Here is a 13,571-nt window from a genome sequence, read left to right as displayed (position 1 = left end):
TGATAAGTGAATTCAGTAAAGTTGCAGGATACAAAATTAATACAAAGAAATCTGTTGCATTTCTACACACTAATAATAAAGAAAACAATCCCATCTATTACTGCACCCCCAAAATATAAAATACCTAGGAATAAATTTAACCAAGGAGGTAAAAGCCTTATACTCTGAAAATTATAAGACATCGATGGAAGAAACCAAGTGACACAAACAAATGGGAAGATATACCACACTCATGGAAGAATACCATTAAAATGTTTAAACTATCCCGAACAACCTAGAGATTCAATGCAATCCTTATCAAAATATCAAGAGCAAAAAATAAAAAATAAAGAGCATTTTTCACAGAACAAAGAATCCTAAAATTTGTATGGAAACACAAAAGATCTTAAATAGTCAAAGAAATTTTGAAAAGAACAAAGCTGGAGGTATCTCAATCCCAGATTTCAGGGTATACTCCAAAGCTATAGTAATCAAAATAGTATGGTACCAGGCGCCTGGGTGGCTCAGTTGGTTAAGTGACTGCCTTCGGCTCAGGTCATGATCCTGGAGTCCCGGGATCGAGTCCCGCAATGGGCTCCCTGCTCGGCGGGGGGTCTGCTTCTCCCTCTGACCCTCTTCCCTCTCGTGCTCTCTGTCTCTCATTCTCTCAAATAAATAAATAAAATCTTTAAAAAAAAATAGTATGGTACCAGTTGAAAAACAGGCACATAGATCAATGGAACAGTAGAGAGCCTGGAAATAAACCCACACCTTTACGGTCAATCTACAACAAAGGAAACAATAATATACAAAAGGAAAAAAAACCCCAATCTTTTCAATAAATGCTGAAAAACTTCATAGCTACATGCAAAAGAATGAAACTGGACCACTTTCTTACACCATGCACAAAAATACACTAAAAATGGATTAAAGATCTAAACGTGAGAACTGAATACCATATAACTCCTACAAGATAACATAGGCAATAATCTCTTTGACATTGCCCTTAGCAACATATTTATGGCTATGTCTCCTCAGGCAAGGAAAAACAAAAGCAAAAGATAAACTATTGGGCCTACTGGTGTACCAAATACAACTACTGGTACACCAAAATAAAAAGCTTTTGCACAGTGAAGGAAGCCATCAACAAACAAAAAGGCAACCTAGTGAATAAGAGAAGACATCTGCAAATGATACATCCGATAAGAGGTTAATATCCAAAATATATAAAGATCTTATGTAACTCAATAACAAAAAAACAAAAAACCCCCCAAAAAAACAAACAAAAAAAACTCAACCCAATTAAAACATGGGCAGAAAATCTGAACAGACTTTTTTCCAAAGCAGATATACAGATGGCCAACAGAAACATAAAAAGATGCTCAGGGCGCCTGGATGGCTCAGTTAAGGATCCAACTCTTGATTTCAGCTCAGGTCATGATCTCAGGGTCGTGAGATAGAGCCCCACATAGGGCTCCGTGCTCAGCACTGAGTTTGCTAGAGATTCCCTCCCTCTGCCTCTGCCTCTCCCCCTGCTCTCTAATAAAATAAATAAAGTCTTTTAGAAAAAAGATACTCAACATCACTCATCATAAGGAAAATGTAAATTAAAACCACAAGGAGCAATCACTTTATACTAGTCACAAAGGCTAGTATCAAAAAGACAATAACAAGTGTTGGCAATGATGTAGAGAAAGGGGAACCACTGTGCACTGTTGTTGGGAATACAAGTTGGTGCAACCACTGTGGACAACAGTATACAGGTGCCTCAAAAACTTAAACAATAGAAATAGTGTAAGATCCAGTAATTCCACTACTGTGTATTTACCTAAAGAAAACGGAAACACCAGTTTCAAAATATATATGCACCCTATGTTTATTATAGTATTATTTACAATAGGCTAAGCAGGAAAGCAACCTTAAGTGTCCATCTGTAAATGTATAAACAAGATGTGGTGTGTGTGCATGTGTATGTATATAATGGTGTCTGTGTGTGTGTGTGTGTGTGTGTGCGCGCGCGTGCGTATAGACTCAAGTACAAAAACTGCTGGTTGCCAAAGGGGAAGTGGGTGGGGGGATGGGTGAAATAAGGTGATTAAGAGAGAAAAACTTCCAGTTATAAAATAAACCATGGAAATGAAAAGTACAACATAAGGAAAACAGTCAATAATATTGGAAAAACACTGTATGATAATACAGTGACTACACTTATCACGGTAAGCAATGAGTAGCGCACAGATTTATGAATCAGTGTTGTACATTTGTAACTAATGTAATGTTTTATGTTAATATTTACTTCAATAAAAAAAAAAGAAAACCCATGATCCACAAGAAACACATTTTAGAATCAAAGATACAGGTTTAAAGTAAAAGGATGAGGGGCGCCTGGGTGGCTCAGTTGGTTAAGCAACTGCCTTCGGCTCAGGTCATGATCCTAGAGTCCCTGGATCGAGTCCCGCATCGGGCTCCCTGCTCGGCAGGGAGCCTGCTTCTCCCTCTGACCATCCCCCCTCTCATGTGCTGTCTCTCTCATTCTCTCTGTCTCAGATATATAAATAAAATCTTTAAAAAAAAAAAAAATAAAGTAAAAGGATGAAATTTTATATAGTCAAATAGAACTCTTCATTTCCCCTCTCCCGGCAATCCTCGTTTCAGTAAAAGGTACCACTATCCCTCCAATTGTGAAGTCAAAAGATGAGATGGGATCCTCGATTCTTCCACAATTCAATTCTTCAATCTATTCCGAGCAAATTTTGTGGTTCAGTTTTCTAAATTTGCTTGTCCACTGCTACCCTATGAGGAGAAGCCAGCATCCTCACTTGCCTCACCTACTTTAGCAGCCTTGTAACGGAACCCTCTGCTTTTATTTTTGTCCCATACAGTCCCCTCTCCATAAGGCAATCCTGAGTGCTTTTAAAGCATATGAAATACTATTCTTCTCCAGCTTAAAAACTTTGAAAGCCTTCTCCATTTCTCACTGCATTTAGAATCAAATTCAATTCCCTTTCTTTTTCTTTGAGGGTCTAATACGGTCTCTGCGTAGCTCTCATATCTGCTACTTCTCAGGAACAATACTGGACCTCACGGGACACAGAGGGAAGACTGTCAAAGTGTTGAGAAAAAATTTAGAATTTATAATTTAAAATTCCGCAATATTAATATTCCAGAATGAGTGCAAAAAAATATTTTCCAACATACAAGCACTCAGGAAGTTCATCACCCAAAGAGTGTCTCTAAAACACCCACAGAAAATATCCAGCAAGAAAAAAAAAAGTCTACCTCCTAAGAGGGAGAAGTGTGATGAAACAAGTAAGATGATCAATAAAACATATTAAGTCTAAATAAGCACAGACCGTAAAAAAACATTTTAAATAAATGACAAGTAAAATTTCTGAAGGTACAGATATGGAGTAGAGGAAGAGAAAGTATCTGAACTAAATGGAAGAATAAAAATGCTTACTTAAAAAAAATACATGTTACTTAAACTTTAAGAGTAGTCAACAGAATAGGCTTAGAATATGTAACTTTAGGAGAAAAAATGGAATAAAACCTTTATCAACAGCAACAGAAAAGAGGAGAAAGGAGAGCAGGCAGGAGGAATCGAACTAAAAGCACAGTGAGTAGAAAACCACCATGAATGGACGTGGTGAAATTCCCTTCCTGATGACATGTCACGACACCACAATGACAAAAACTGCAGAACAAAACCCAGCACGTACTTCTCACAGCAGATAAATCAAAACATGACGCAGAAATAACAAAACAATAGAGCTTTAAAACCTAGGAAGCAAAAATATAATTATTAGGAAAAATAGACAAATCTCACAGCAAAAGGTCACTTTAAAAATGGATAAACTGGGTAGGTAAAAAAGTATGTGAAACATTTGCATAAGTATAGTAAACCTGTTCTAGCATATACATAATTATATATATTCATACATATAGACTAAATATACATTCTTTTTGAATACATACAGAACATGTACAAAACCAAATATAAAAGTCCAAAGAGATCTCAAAATATCTAAAATAAAGTCATAAAGTCCACATTTATTAACCATAAAGGAACAGAAGTAGAACTCTACATTCAGGTTTTGAAATTCCATTATCCAAAGAAATTAAAACGTAATTACTCCTGTACAACCTTAAATGAATGAAAATGTTAAAAACTGACAATATGAAATCTTAATCAGAAAAGCAATAAAAGCACTTATCAACACACGAGATGCAGCCAAGTGATAACCAGATAAATAAAAATATTTATGCCCTGAAATGTATTTATTAAAAGTTAATAAAAGTTAAAAGTGAAATAACTTATGAAAGTGCAAGCCCTGGTAAATATGCTAAGGCAAAAATAGAAAACACTAGTCCAAGGAGTATTAAACTACATAACAAGTCAGCATGACACCGAAAAACCAGTTAAGGATGAAACAAAATAAAATTTTAGGCCAATCTCACATGGTGCAAAAAATTGTAAATAGAAGATTTTCTAGTTGAATCCAGTAATGTATTAAAATATCAAGTACGATGTGCGACAGAAACATAAAGATGATTCAGTGTTACACATGTTATCAACCTGTATTCCTGCTTAGGGTTTTAAAGATGAAATCTTTATGCCTCTTCCCTCCTAAACTCTAAGTATTAGAAATGGAGTACAAAGGGTTCACTCCCACAAGGACAGAGGGAACAAGGGAGGAGACGTCAGTGACTGGAGACCTCAACAGCATTCAGAAGAGGAAAGACAGCAGAGGGACAACTAATTTAGTACCCTATTATAGGACCCACAGTGTGAAAGACGATGAGAGAAAAGGGAAAGAAAGGAGGACCCTTTCAAAACAAAAAACCAATGCCAGAGCCTCTCAAAAACTCAGAGATGTCAAGTATAAAAGATACACAACAGGACTGCCCTGCCCTACACCTCCTACCCGGCTGCTCCTGCACCCCATCCACACAGACACCCTGAGCACTCGGCACTGATGGCCTAGCCTCTGCCACGGAAATTTGAGGTTTATTCTCCGGAGAAATTAAATGAGAGGCACCTGGGATCTGAAGATAAAGGCACAGAAAAAGGGGTGAGGTTGAAAACGGGAAGATGAACGAAGTGTTTCAACCACCGGGAATGTTTCAAGTTATGCATCTATCCCTAACACAGGTAATTCAAACTTTAGTTTCTGAATGGTTCTGAAGAACAAAACCCCACATACTGTTGGGGATCTCTTAGCTAAGAAGTCTACTTTCTTGCACAGCCATCTTAAAATGATTTTGCCATCAAGCCCCACCTATGCATAAAGAATTTGTAATCAGCTTTTTAACGTCCTACTCTTAACATCAACAGAATAAATCTCTTAAAATTTAACTTCTGCTACTGAGATAACTAAATCCAATTTTACCATCACCCTGTTAAACTATAGCCACTCAGTTACAAAGATCACAGTGCCTATCTACTAGGAGTAGTTTTGAGAATTTTTCCTCATTATCATCTGTGCAACTGTTCTACTGAGCAGGACCTTAGACAATTTCCAAACAAAAAGTTGTCCCACAATTCAGACCTGAACACAGAAGTTAGGTTAAATTAGCATAGTAAAAATTTCAATACAAAATCTTACCTGTTTATCTTTCCTTTCTATAATATCTTGCTTTTGTTTGCATTTTTGAGAAGTCTCCTTGATATCTGTTGCCTGTAAAATTGAACCAGAAGGAGGGGAATTTAGTTAAAATCTCAAGCAAGCAAATTATGTGGTCCCACCCATCCAAATATCAAGTTAACCCACAATGCTTTTCATTTCTTTCATACCAAATTTATAGTTACCAACAAAAATACTAACTTACTTGCAAATCTATAAAAGCTTATTCATTGATATTAAAAATAGCCATAGCAGGATGCATACATGTTTCTTTATCCCTTCACATTTATTATCTTGTGATATTTCATCTGATCCTAGAAACCATCCTATTAGGATAGCAGGGTCCATAGTTCAAACTGTTTTCAAAATCTTGGGACTCCCCAAATCTCCCTAAAGGTCAAAAGCCATGACCATAAAAATTTTTTTAAGTTTAAAATTTTTAAATAATTTTTTTAATAAATGGAATATTCCATATGCCATTATACTATTTATTCTAAGAAACATCAGGCTTTCAATGATAAATTCACGAAAGAAATTCAATGTTTCCAGGAATACTACTCTGAATCCTCTTATCATTAAAACATAATCACATTTCAGGGCGGCTGGGTGGCTCAGTCGGTTAAGCATCTGCCTTCGGCTCAGGTCATGATGTCAGGGTCCTGGGATCGAGCCCCACATCGGGCTCCCTGCTCAGAGGGGAGTCTGCTTCTCCCTCTCCCTGTCTCTGCCCCCGACTCATGCTCGCTCGCTCTCTCTCAAATAAATAAAATCTTTGGGGGGTAAAAAAAAAAAAAATCACATTTTAGTTTTCTCTTTTGTATGCTGGAATTCCTATTAAGTAGCAACCTGCAAAAAGTGACGATTAGGACCCTGAAAGCCCTATGGTGGTAGAATTGAGTCAAAAAAGGAATGAAAGCTACAAGTGAATGCACAAAATAACTTAGAAAACCTGCAGAGTAGGTTCTGTACTTGCTAAAATACAGAAAATCCTAAGCAGAGCCAGAAAAGTACCTTCTCTTTGATTCGAGCCTCCAAAATGTGACGCTGCCTCTCAATTTCTTCAATTCGACGGGTCATAGGGATCTGCCCTTCTTTAAGTTTTCTCACCTCTTCCTTCACTCGGTCTCGAGCTAGTTTTACTTCTTCATACTCCTGACGAACATTTTCATATTCCTTCCAATTAATTCAAGAAAGAAAAGTTAATGTACTACTAGCTTAAACTAACACATCTCCTAAAATCAAGGTGCAGACAGAAACCAAATCTATGAAAAGACTGTTTTGATATCCTTTTGGCAGGTCTACTAATATAAAATTTACCCTCTGAAACAACGTAAGAAATAGTGAATACCACAATGACTTATCAAGAACCTTGATACTCAGTATTTACCTCTATCACTAGGCTGGACTCCGACTTCTATGGTTCTGAAACTTACACAGTAATTGCTACTAAGGTTTTCCTCTAGTCTCTCAATAAAAAAGGGATATGAGAATGTATAAATAAACTTATGAAAAGTAAAAATGCAAAAACAAAACAAAGGAAAAATGGGTCAAAAGGAGAACAAAAATGCGGGTAAAAATGATGCCTGTCATGTCACAAGACTTAATAAATATTTGCTAGAAAACAAAAGAGTGCTCAGAGAGCATATAGTGAGAATGAGTGGGACGAAGAAAAGATTACAAACATTAGAATAAATTAAAAAACAATGAAAAAAGATTGAAATCAATCTCAGAAAGAAAAGGATAAACCAAAAGACTTTAAAGGGGAAAGATAAAGTAGGTTAAGAGAATAATGGGCATAGGAAAATGTAGTCAAAACAAGCTGAAAAGCAAAAAGTTTAAGAATTATGGACTGATGGGACAGGGTAGGGTGAAGGGGTGGTGGAGAAAGGCCACAAATACAGCCACATGTTCTATTAACAATTACCTCCATCCTAACCCTGGTACAAACATAAAACTTCCTTATTCTGTTCTGCCCATCATGAAGAGATGCACTGAGCGAATGGACTCTTCAGCTCAAACTGTGATCATAACTAATAACTATACACTGCAGAGCGATTAAAAGCAAAGAGTAGCCTCAATAAACCAAGGAAGCAGGAGGAAAGAATTATAGTCCACAGCTTTCAGCTACATCTGTACCTGAACTTATCAGTGGTACATGCCAAGTAAATTCTGTGTGACCTGAGGACACTCAAAGATTTAATTTTTATATGTAAACATATTTAGATCATTGATAGCTTATAAAACAAACTATCTGTTGAGGACTCATACCTGGAAGAATTAAGAGCACAATCAACTGTTATTTGTTACACAATAAGAGTAACAGTACACAGCTGTATCACAACACCAATTTTATTATGATATATAAGGCAAAAATGAACAAAAGCACCTAATTTGAATACAGAGCAATTAGTGCCTTCTTTATAGCCTTTCTGCTAGTTAAAGCATCACTATTTTTGCCTCTAATAATTAAGACTTACCACCCACGGCCTTTTAGCTTCAAGCATCTCAATCAAATCTAAATGTCGCTTACGTTCATAGAACCTCTCCACATCTTGTTTATATCTTTCATTCCTCTGAATCATTTTCTCTAGATACTCAGTTTTCTCTTTGCATGAGGTCTAAAACAAATATTTAACGATTAGTTTAACTGAAAAGACAACAGGTCAAACTCTATAATGATGAAAATGTACAATGCTAGCAAAATTTCACAATGAAGAATTTCACAGTTCTTAAGAACTGTACAACATGCATACCTGAGTTCTGGTCTAGGCCCTGCAATTTATTAATTGTGTGACTGTGAGGAAGCCCCACCACATCTCTGAGCCTAGCCTCTTCCTGCCTAAAGACAAGACACGGATCTGCCCCACTCACCTCAAGGGTAGAAGCAACGTACTTAAAGTGCAAGTTCAACAAAAGCTGTTAATGTGATATACAAATGAAAGTAGTATTATTACGATTAGTACATTATGAACACCCATGGCTTAAGGACTTAGAAATGAGATGAAGGAAGCTAAAACCTGGCCTTTAGACGGCAAGTTAACAAATGCAAAGATGTACTCAGAACCTGGTAGGGTATGTGTTTGCATTCCTTCAGAGGAGAGCACTAATTTCAGAGTGTTTCAGATCGAGTATAGTAGTCCCTCGCCTTATTTGTGGGGAATATAGTCCCAAACCACTAGAGGATGCCTGAAACCACTTAGTGCCAAGCCCTATATATATATATATGTACTGCTTTTACCTAAACATGCATACCTATGATAAAGCTTAATTTGTATATCTGACACAGTAAGAGACTAATAAGAACAAAAGAGAATAATTATAATAAATGGTCATAAAAGTTATGTGAATGTGGCCTCTCTCTCAAAATATATTATCGTACAGTTGCCACCCCTCTTCTAGTGATGATGTGGGATAATAAAATGCCATGTGATGAGATGAAGTGAGGCACCGTGACATAATGTCAGACTATTGTTGACCTTGTGACCGTATGCCAGGAGGATCATCTGCTTCTGGACTGCAGGTGACTGTGGGTAACTGAAATGGCAGGTAACTAAAAGCGTGAATAATGGGGGACTACTGTATCAGACTGTTCCACTGGGGAAAGGGTAAAAAGACTGACAGAGTATCTAGAGCAGTATAAAGTAATTACTACTCCTTTGGTCACTAATAAATATTAAATTATAATAACATGCTTATTATTAACTATGGACAGTTACAATTTAAGAGAAAGCATTTGTTTATAAGATATCTTATTATGAAAATTTACTGAATTTATGTTAGTGGCTGGGACATGGAAAATGATTCATTAAACAAAACACCTTTTCAAATGATATGCTATAAAAGAACATTTTAATGTGTATGTTTATTAAAGGTGAACGTAAAAAACAATACTGCAACTAAACACAAAGCTCTCTTACAAAGTCAACCCTCCTGCAACTGAAAAAATATGAGAATTGTTCAACAGAGACACTACATCAAAATCTACAGGGTAACTGCTATATTACCCAAAGCCTTGTACCGTCCTGGCACATGGCAGGTGTTTAAGAAATGCTGAAAGAATAACTACTGAAACTTCCTGAAATAAATACTTTAAAATACTATCATTGGTTCCTTAGAAATTCAATTAATAACATGTATTTGATGAAATGATAGTCAAATTTTTCAAACTTTTTTCAAACCCAATTCTCATTTACTGTGACTTAGTTTAATTAATGTCAGCAATACAACCCTAGGTGAGAAAACAAAATCATAAATATATGAAGTCACTTGAATCAGAGCTACTATTCACTCTACCACACTGTGAAAGACGGAAACCAGTGAGGGACATAAAAATGAGTTGTCTGTTTATAAATACCTCTAGTTGTTTTTCTTTCTCCCTGAAGTTTTTGAGTTCACAATGGTATCTGTGCATTTCTGGAGGACCAATGGACTTCTCAGTAGCTTCAAGGAGTTCAATTTTACTCAGTTTAGCAAATTCTCCAACTTTATCCTAGAGCATAAAACTTAAATATCAGCAACTATTATCATTTTTTTTAAAGATTTATTTGTTTAGAGAGCGAGAGAGAGAAAGAGACAGAGCATGGGGACGAGGGAGAGTGACAGAGAAACGTAAACAAACTCTGCACTCAGCAAAGAGCCTGACACAGGGCTTGATCTCATGACCCTGACATCATGACCTGAGCAAAGACCAAGAATCTGACACTTAACTGACTGAGCCACTCAGGCACTCCGCAACTATTACCATTCATAAATATCTTCAAAACATATTTCACTCAGTGATCACACTTGTTAAGATGAAACTCATTTAAAAGAAAAAAACTGTAAGATGTACAATATATATAAACTCTGTCCTTCATATATTATTCCCTAAAACGATAAAGATAAACTAAGAGTATGAACTGTCATCTTTCTGAGACCCTTTTAAAATTTTCTAGGTCAGTATTTCTAGGGTAAAGTGTTTATAGACATATAATAAATAGCTTGGGGATAAAAGAAAAAACAGTTCCCTGGATTGAAACGATCATTAACTACCACACATCAGCTGGAATGTTAGAAGTTAAGAAAAAGGATATTTTTAACATCTACTTCTGGAGATATCAGGCATCAGCTAACAATGCTTTCAAATTTTAAACTTTTCTTGAATTTGGACATACGTAATCAAGTCACTGTTTCTGAATTGAAAAAAATGAACTATAATTCAGTCACTAGACAGCACTCAAAGAATTTTAACATTTAATGTGCATTTTCAGCATATTTTTACTAAACTTAAAATATAACAAAGTTTTAGAATGCACACCTATAGATTTAAGAGTTTTAGTGTATCAAGTATTTTATACAAAAACACGAGTAAGAAGTTGTTCATTAACAAAATTTTAAGTGCCTACAAGTTGTAGCACATGGCCACGCAAGTCACTCTACCTAAAAACAATATAATTTTATTTCCTTAACCATTTTCTGTAGTTTAGACTTCCAACTTTTTATTAATTGAAATCTTCCAAATTACTATAATAAGATTAGGAGATGAGCTGCTACCTTTTACAAAGGACTGTTAGAAAGTATTAACATTATGAGGCTTACTTTATTTATTTTTTTTTTTTAAAGATTTTATTTATTTATTTAAGACAGAGAATGAGAGACAGAGAGCATGAGAGGGAGGAGGGTCAGAGGGAGAAGCAGACTCCCTGCCGAGCAGAGAGCCCGATGCGGGACTCGATCCCAGGACTCCAGGATCATGACCTGAGCCGAAGGCAGTCGCTTAACCAACTGAGCCACCCAGGCGCCCGAGGCTTACTTTAAATAGCCTCCATTACAATGTCCCTTAAAAAGTATTTACATTCTTCTATGGTATGAAGAGGAAACACACAAAATTCTCCCGTGTGTACATTTAATTCTCTCATACCTGAGGTAGAAATTGGCAAAGATTGCCCACTTGAATGTTTAAGGCTGCAACTTGTTCTTCTACTACTTTCTGGGTTGTAGATTTTTTGTTGATGAACCAAGAAGACTGATTTTTTGCCACGTCAATCTCACGGGTGATTATAAGATTTCCAGAAGTTCTGAACCTAGTTAAAAAAATTTAAAAATCTTTATGTTCGAAATACATGTATCATTTTAGAAATATAATTTCCAAAATTCTCTTGCAACAAAGGCTTCCAGGCAGGATTATTATAACTTTTATTCCTTTTGATATTTTGGCCCCTCCAAAGAAGGAAACCTTGATATTTTATTGGTAATAATACATAATTAACCACATGTAAGTTACCACTTATTCAACATCACAATTATTTAAACTGTTAAAAACAAAAGCCAATACTAATTTCCAAACACTGACAGAGGATTTACATATCTGGACTTATTTATCCTTTATTATTCTCCAATCACATGCGTTGACTGCAATTCAAAATGGGGTGGTATATATAAAATTAAATGCTGAAACTTCCTCTACTTGGAAAATATATGAATGAAAACCAATTCTTGCATAAGCAGTTCAGACATCAAAACTAGCCCGGTCATACAAGCCCATGCCTTCCTCGTCATGTACTCCACTCTGAATTCAGAGGGGACTATATCATACACCCTCTTAAAGGAACATTAAGCAATACAGAATCTGAAAGAAGGGTATTTACTTAGGTCTTGCTTTTAGAAGTACTACTGCTCCACACCTCCCATCCATCTTCTTCACTGGGAATCAGCAGCATGTGGTAGAAAGATAAATTATTGGTATTCAATGGCTAAATGACAACGATAACTTGTAAATGTGGTTTATACAGACTACACTACAATTAGAACACTCCAAACATTAAGATTTTAGAACTTAAAAAAAAGGTATTTTAAATTTTCATTTCCAGAATGACTAATGAAGTACTCTTTCTGATCTTCTTGCTATAAACTACAAATAATGAAATATTAAAATATGTTCATAAATGCATTTATGAGTTAGCATGAAAGTAAGTAAATCTGGCCTAAATCCCAGGGCAGGTGGAGATCCAGAAGTTGAAAAATGAAACTGGCTTTTACCCTAGGGACCATTTGTCCTACCAAATAACCTTACACATTCATTTTCATAATCTCCCAGGAGAACAGTTACAGATTAGGCCCAAAACTACCCAAGGTAGAGAGTCTAATAAAAATCATCCCCAAAAGACTATACCCTCAATGTAAGGGTAAACTAGAACTACTCCACCATCACCACCAACAGGTAAACTGCCTGTCTCAAACTATGGCTTGAATTGCAAAAAAACCAATTTCTCCTAAAGACAGTTAATAACCACAAGCCAATCTAAAACAGATTAGTATACTGAAGTTAGTTAGATAACATACCTAAGGTTCAAAAATGCACGGACTGAGAATTGTCTATATTTTGATCCTGGATTGAAAGTATCCAATGGTCTGTTGCATAAGTTAGTGAAAATTCCCTCAGTAGGAATCTACCTTTACCCTTAAAGAATTAACACAAAGTTCAAAGATAAAGGGGTAGCTTACTGGAAACACATATACATGAAAACAAACCATCAAGAGTAAGAACTAGCAGGGAGCAAGATGGCGGAAGAGTAGGAGACCTGGATTTCGTCTGGTCCCAGGAATTCAGCTGGATAGGGATCAAACCATTCTGAACACCTACGAATTCAAAAGGAGATCGAAGAAAAGAATAGCAGCAACTCTCTGAACAGAAAAGCGACCACTTTCTGGAAGGTAGGAAGGTAGGACGTGCGGAGAAGTGAATCCGAGGCGATATTCGGGAGGATAGACAGCGGGGGAGGGGCCTCCGTCAGCGCTTCTGGCAAGTGATAGAGCCACGGAGCACAAAATCGGAACTTTTAGAAGTCTGCTCCGCTGACGGACATCACTCCGGTGGCTAAGCAGGGGGTGGAACCCTCGCGGGACAGTGTGGTCTCAGGACCCTCGGGGTCACAGAAAGACCGGGGGTGCCTGAGTGCAGCAGAAATCCCAGGTATAGGAGCGGGGAGG

The 13,571-nt window shown here is 36.5% G+C and overlaps 1 protein-coding gene across 4 annotated transcripts in view; it reads right to left on the bottom strand.

Annotated features, from left to right (window-relative positions):
• Positions 1-13,571, bottom strand: part of SMC5 (structural maintenance of chromosomes 5) — a 91,351-nt gene that overhangs the window by 58,867 nt on the left and 18,913 nt on the right. For 3 of the 4 annotated variants that reach the window (XM_081802824.1, XM_031023944.2, XM_006729498.3), the window contains exons 4-8: positions 11,503-11,665; positions 9,958-10,092; positions 8,081-8,221; positions 6,615-6,776; positions 5,586-5,657 (exon numbers count right to left, since the gene is read on the bottom strand). In XM_081802824.1, coding sequence (XP_081658950.1) covers positions 5,586-5,657; positions 6,615-6,776; positions 8,081-8,221; positions 9,958-10,092; positions 11,503-11,665 — 673 coding nt within the window. Of the gene's footprint in view, positions 1-5,585; positions 5,658-6,614; positions 6,777-8,080; positions 8,222-9,957; positions 10,093-11,502; positions 11,666-12,229; positions 13,245-13,571 lie in introns of those variants that run through there. The other variant, XM_081802823.1, reaches the window with a different exon arrangement.

This window comes from Leptonychotes weddellii, chromosome 14 (assembly GCF_054177405.1).
Source record: "Leptonychotes weddellii isolate Sample4059 chromosome 14, ASM5417740v2, whole genome shotgun sequence".
Classification (NCBI taxonomy): domain Eukaryota; kingdom Metazoa; phylum Chordata; class Mammalia; order Carnivora; family Phocidae; genus Leptonychotes; species Leptonychotes weddellii.
Note: the sequence above shows the minus strand (reverse complement) of the source record. Positions and strands in the feature narration are given on the sequence as shown.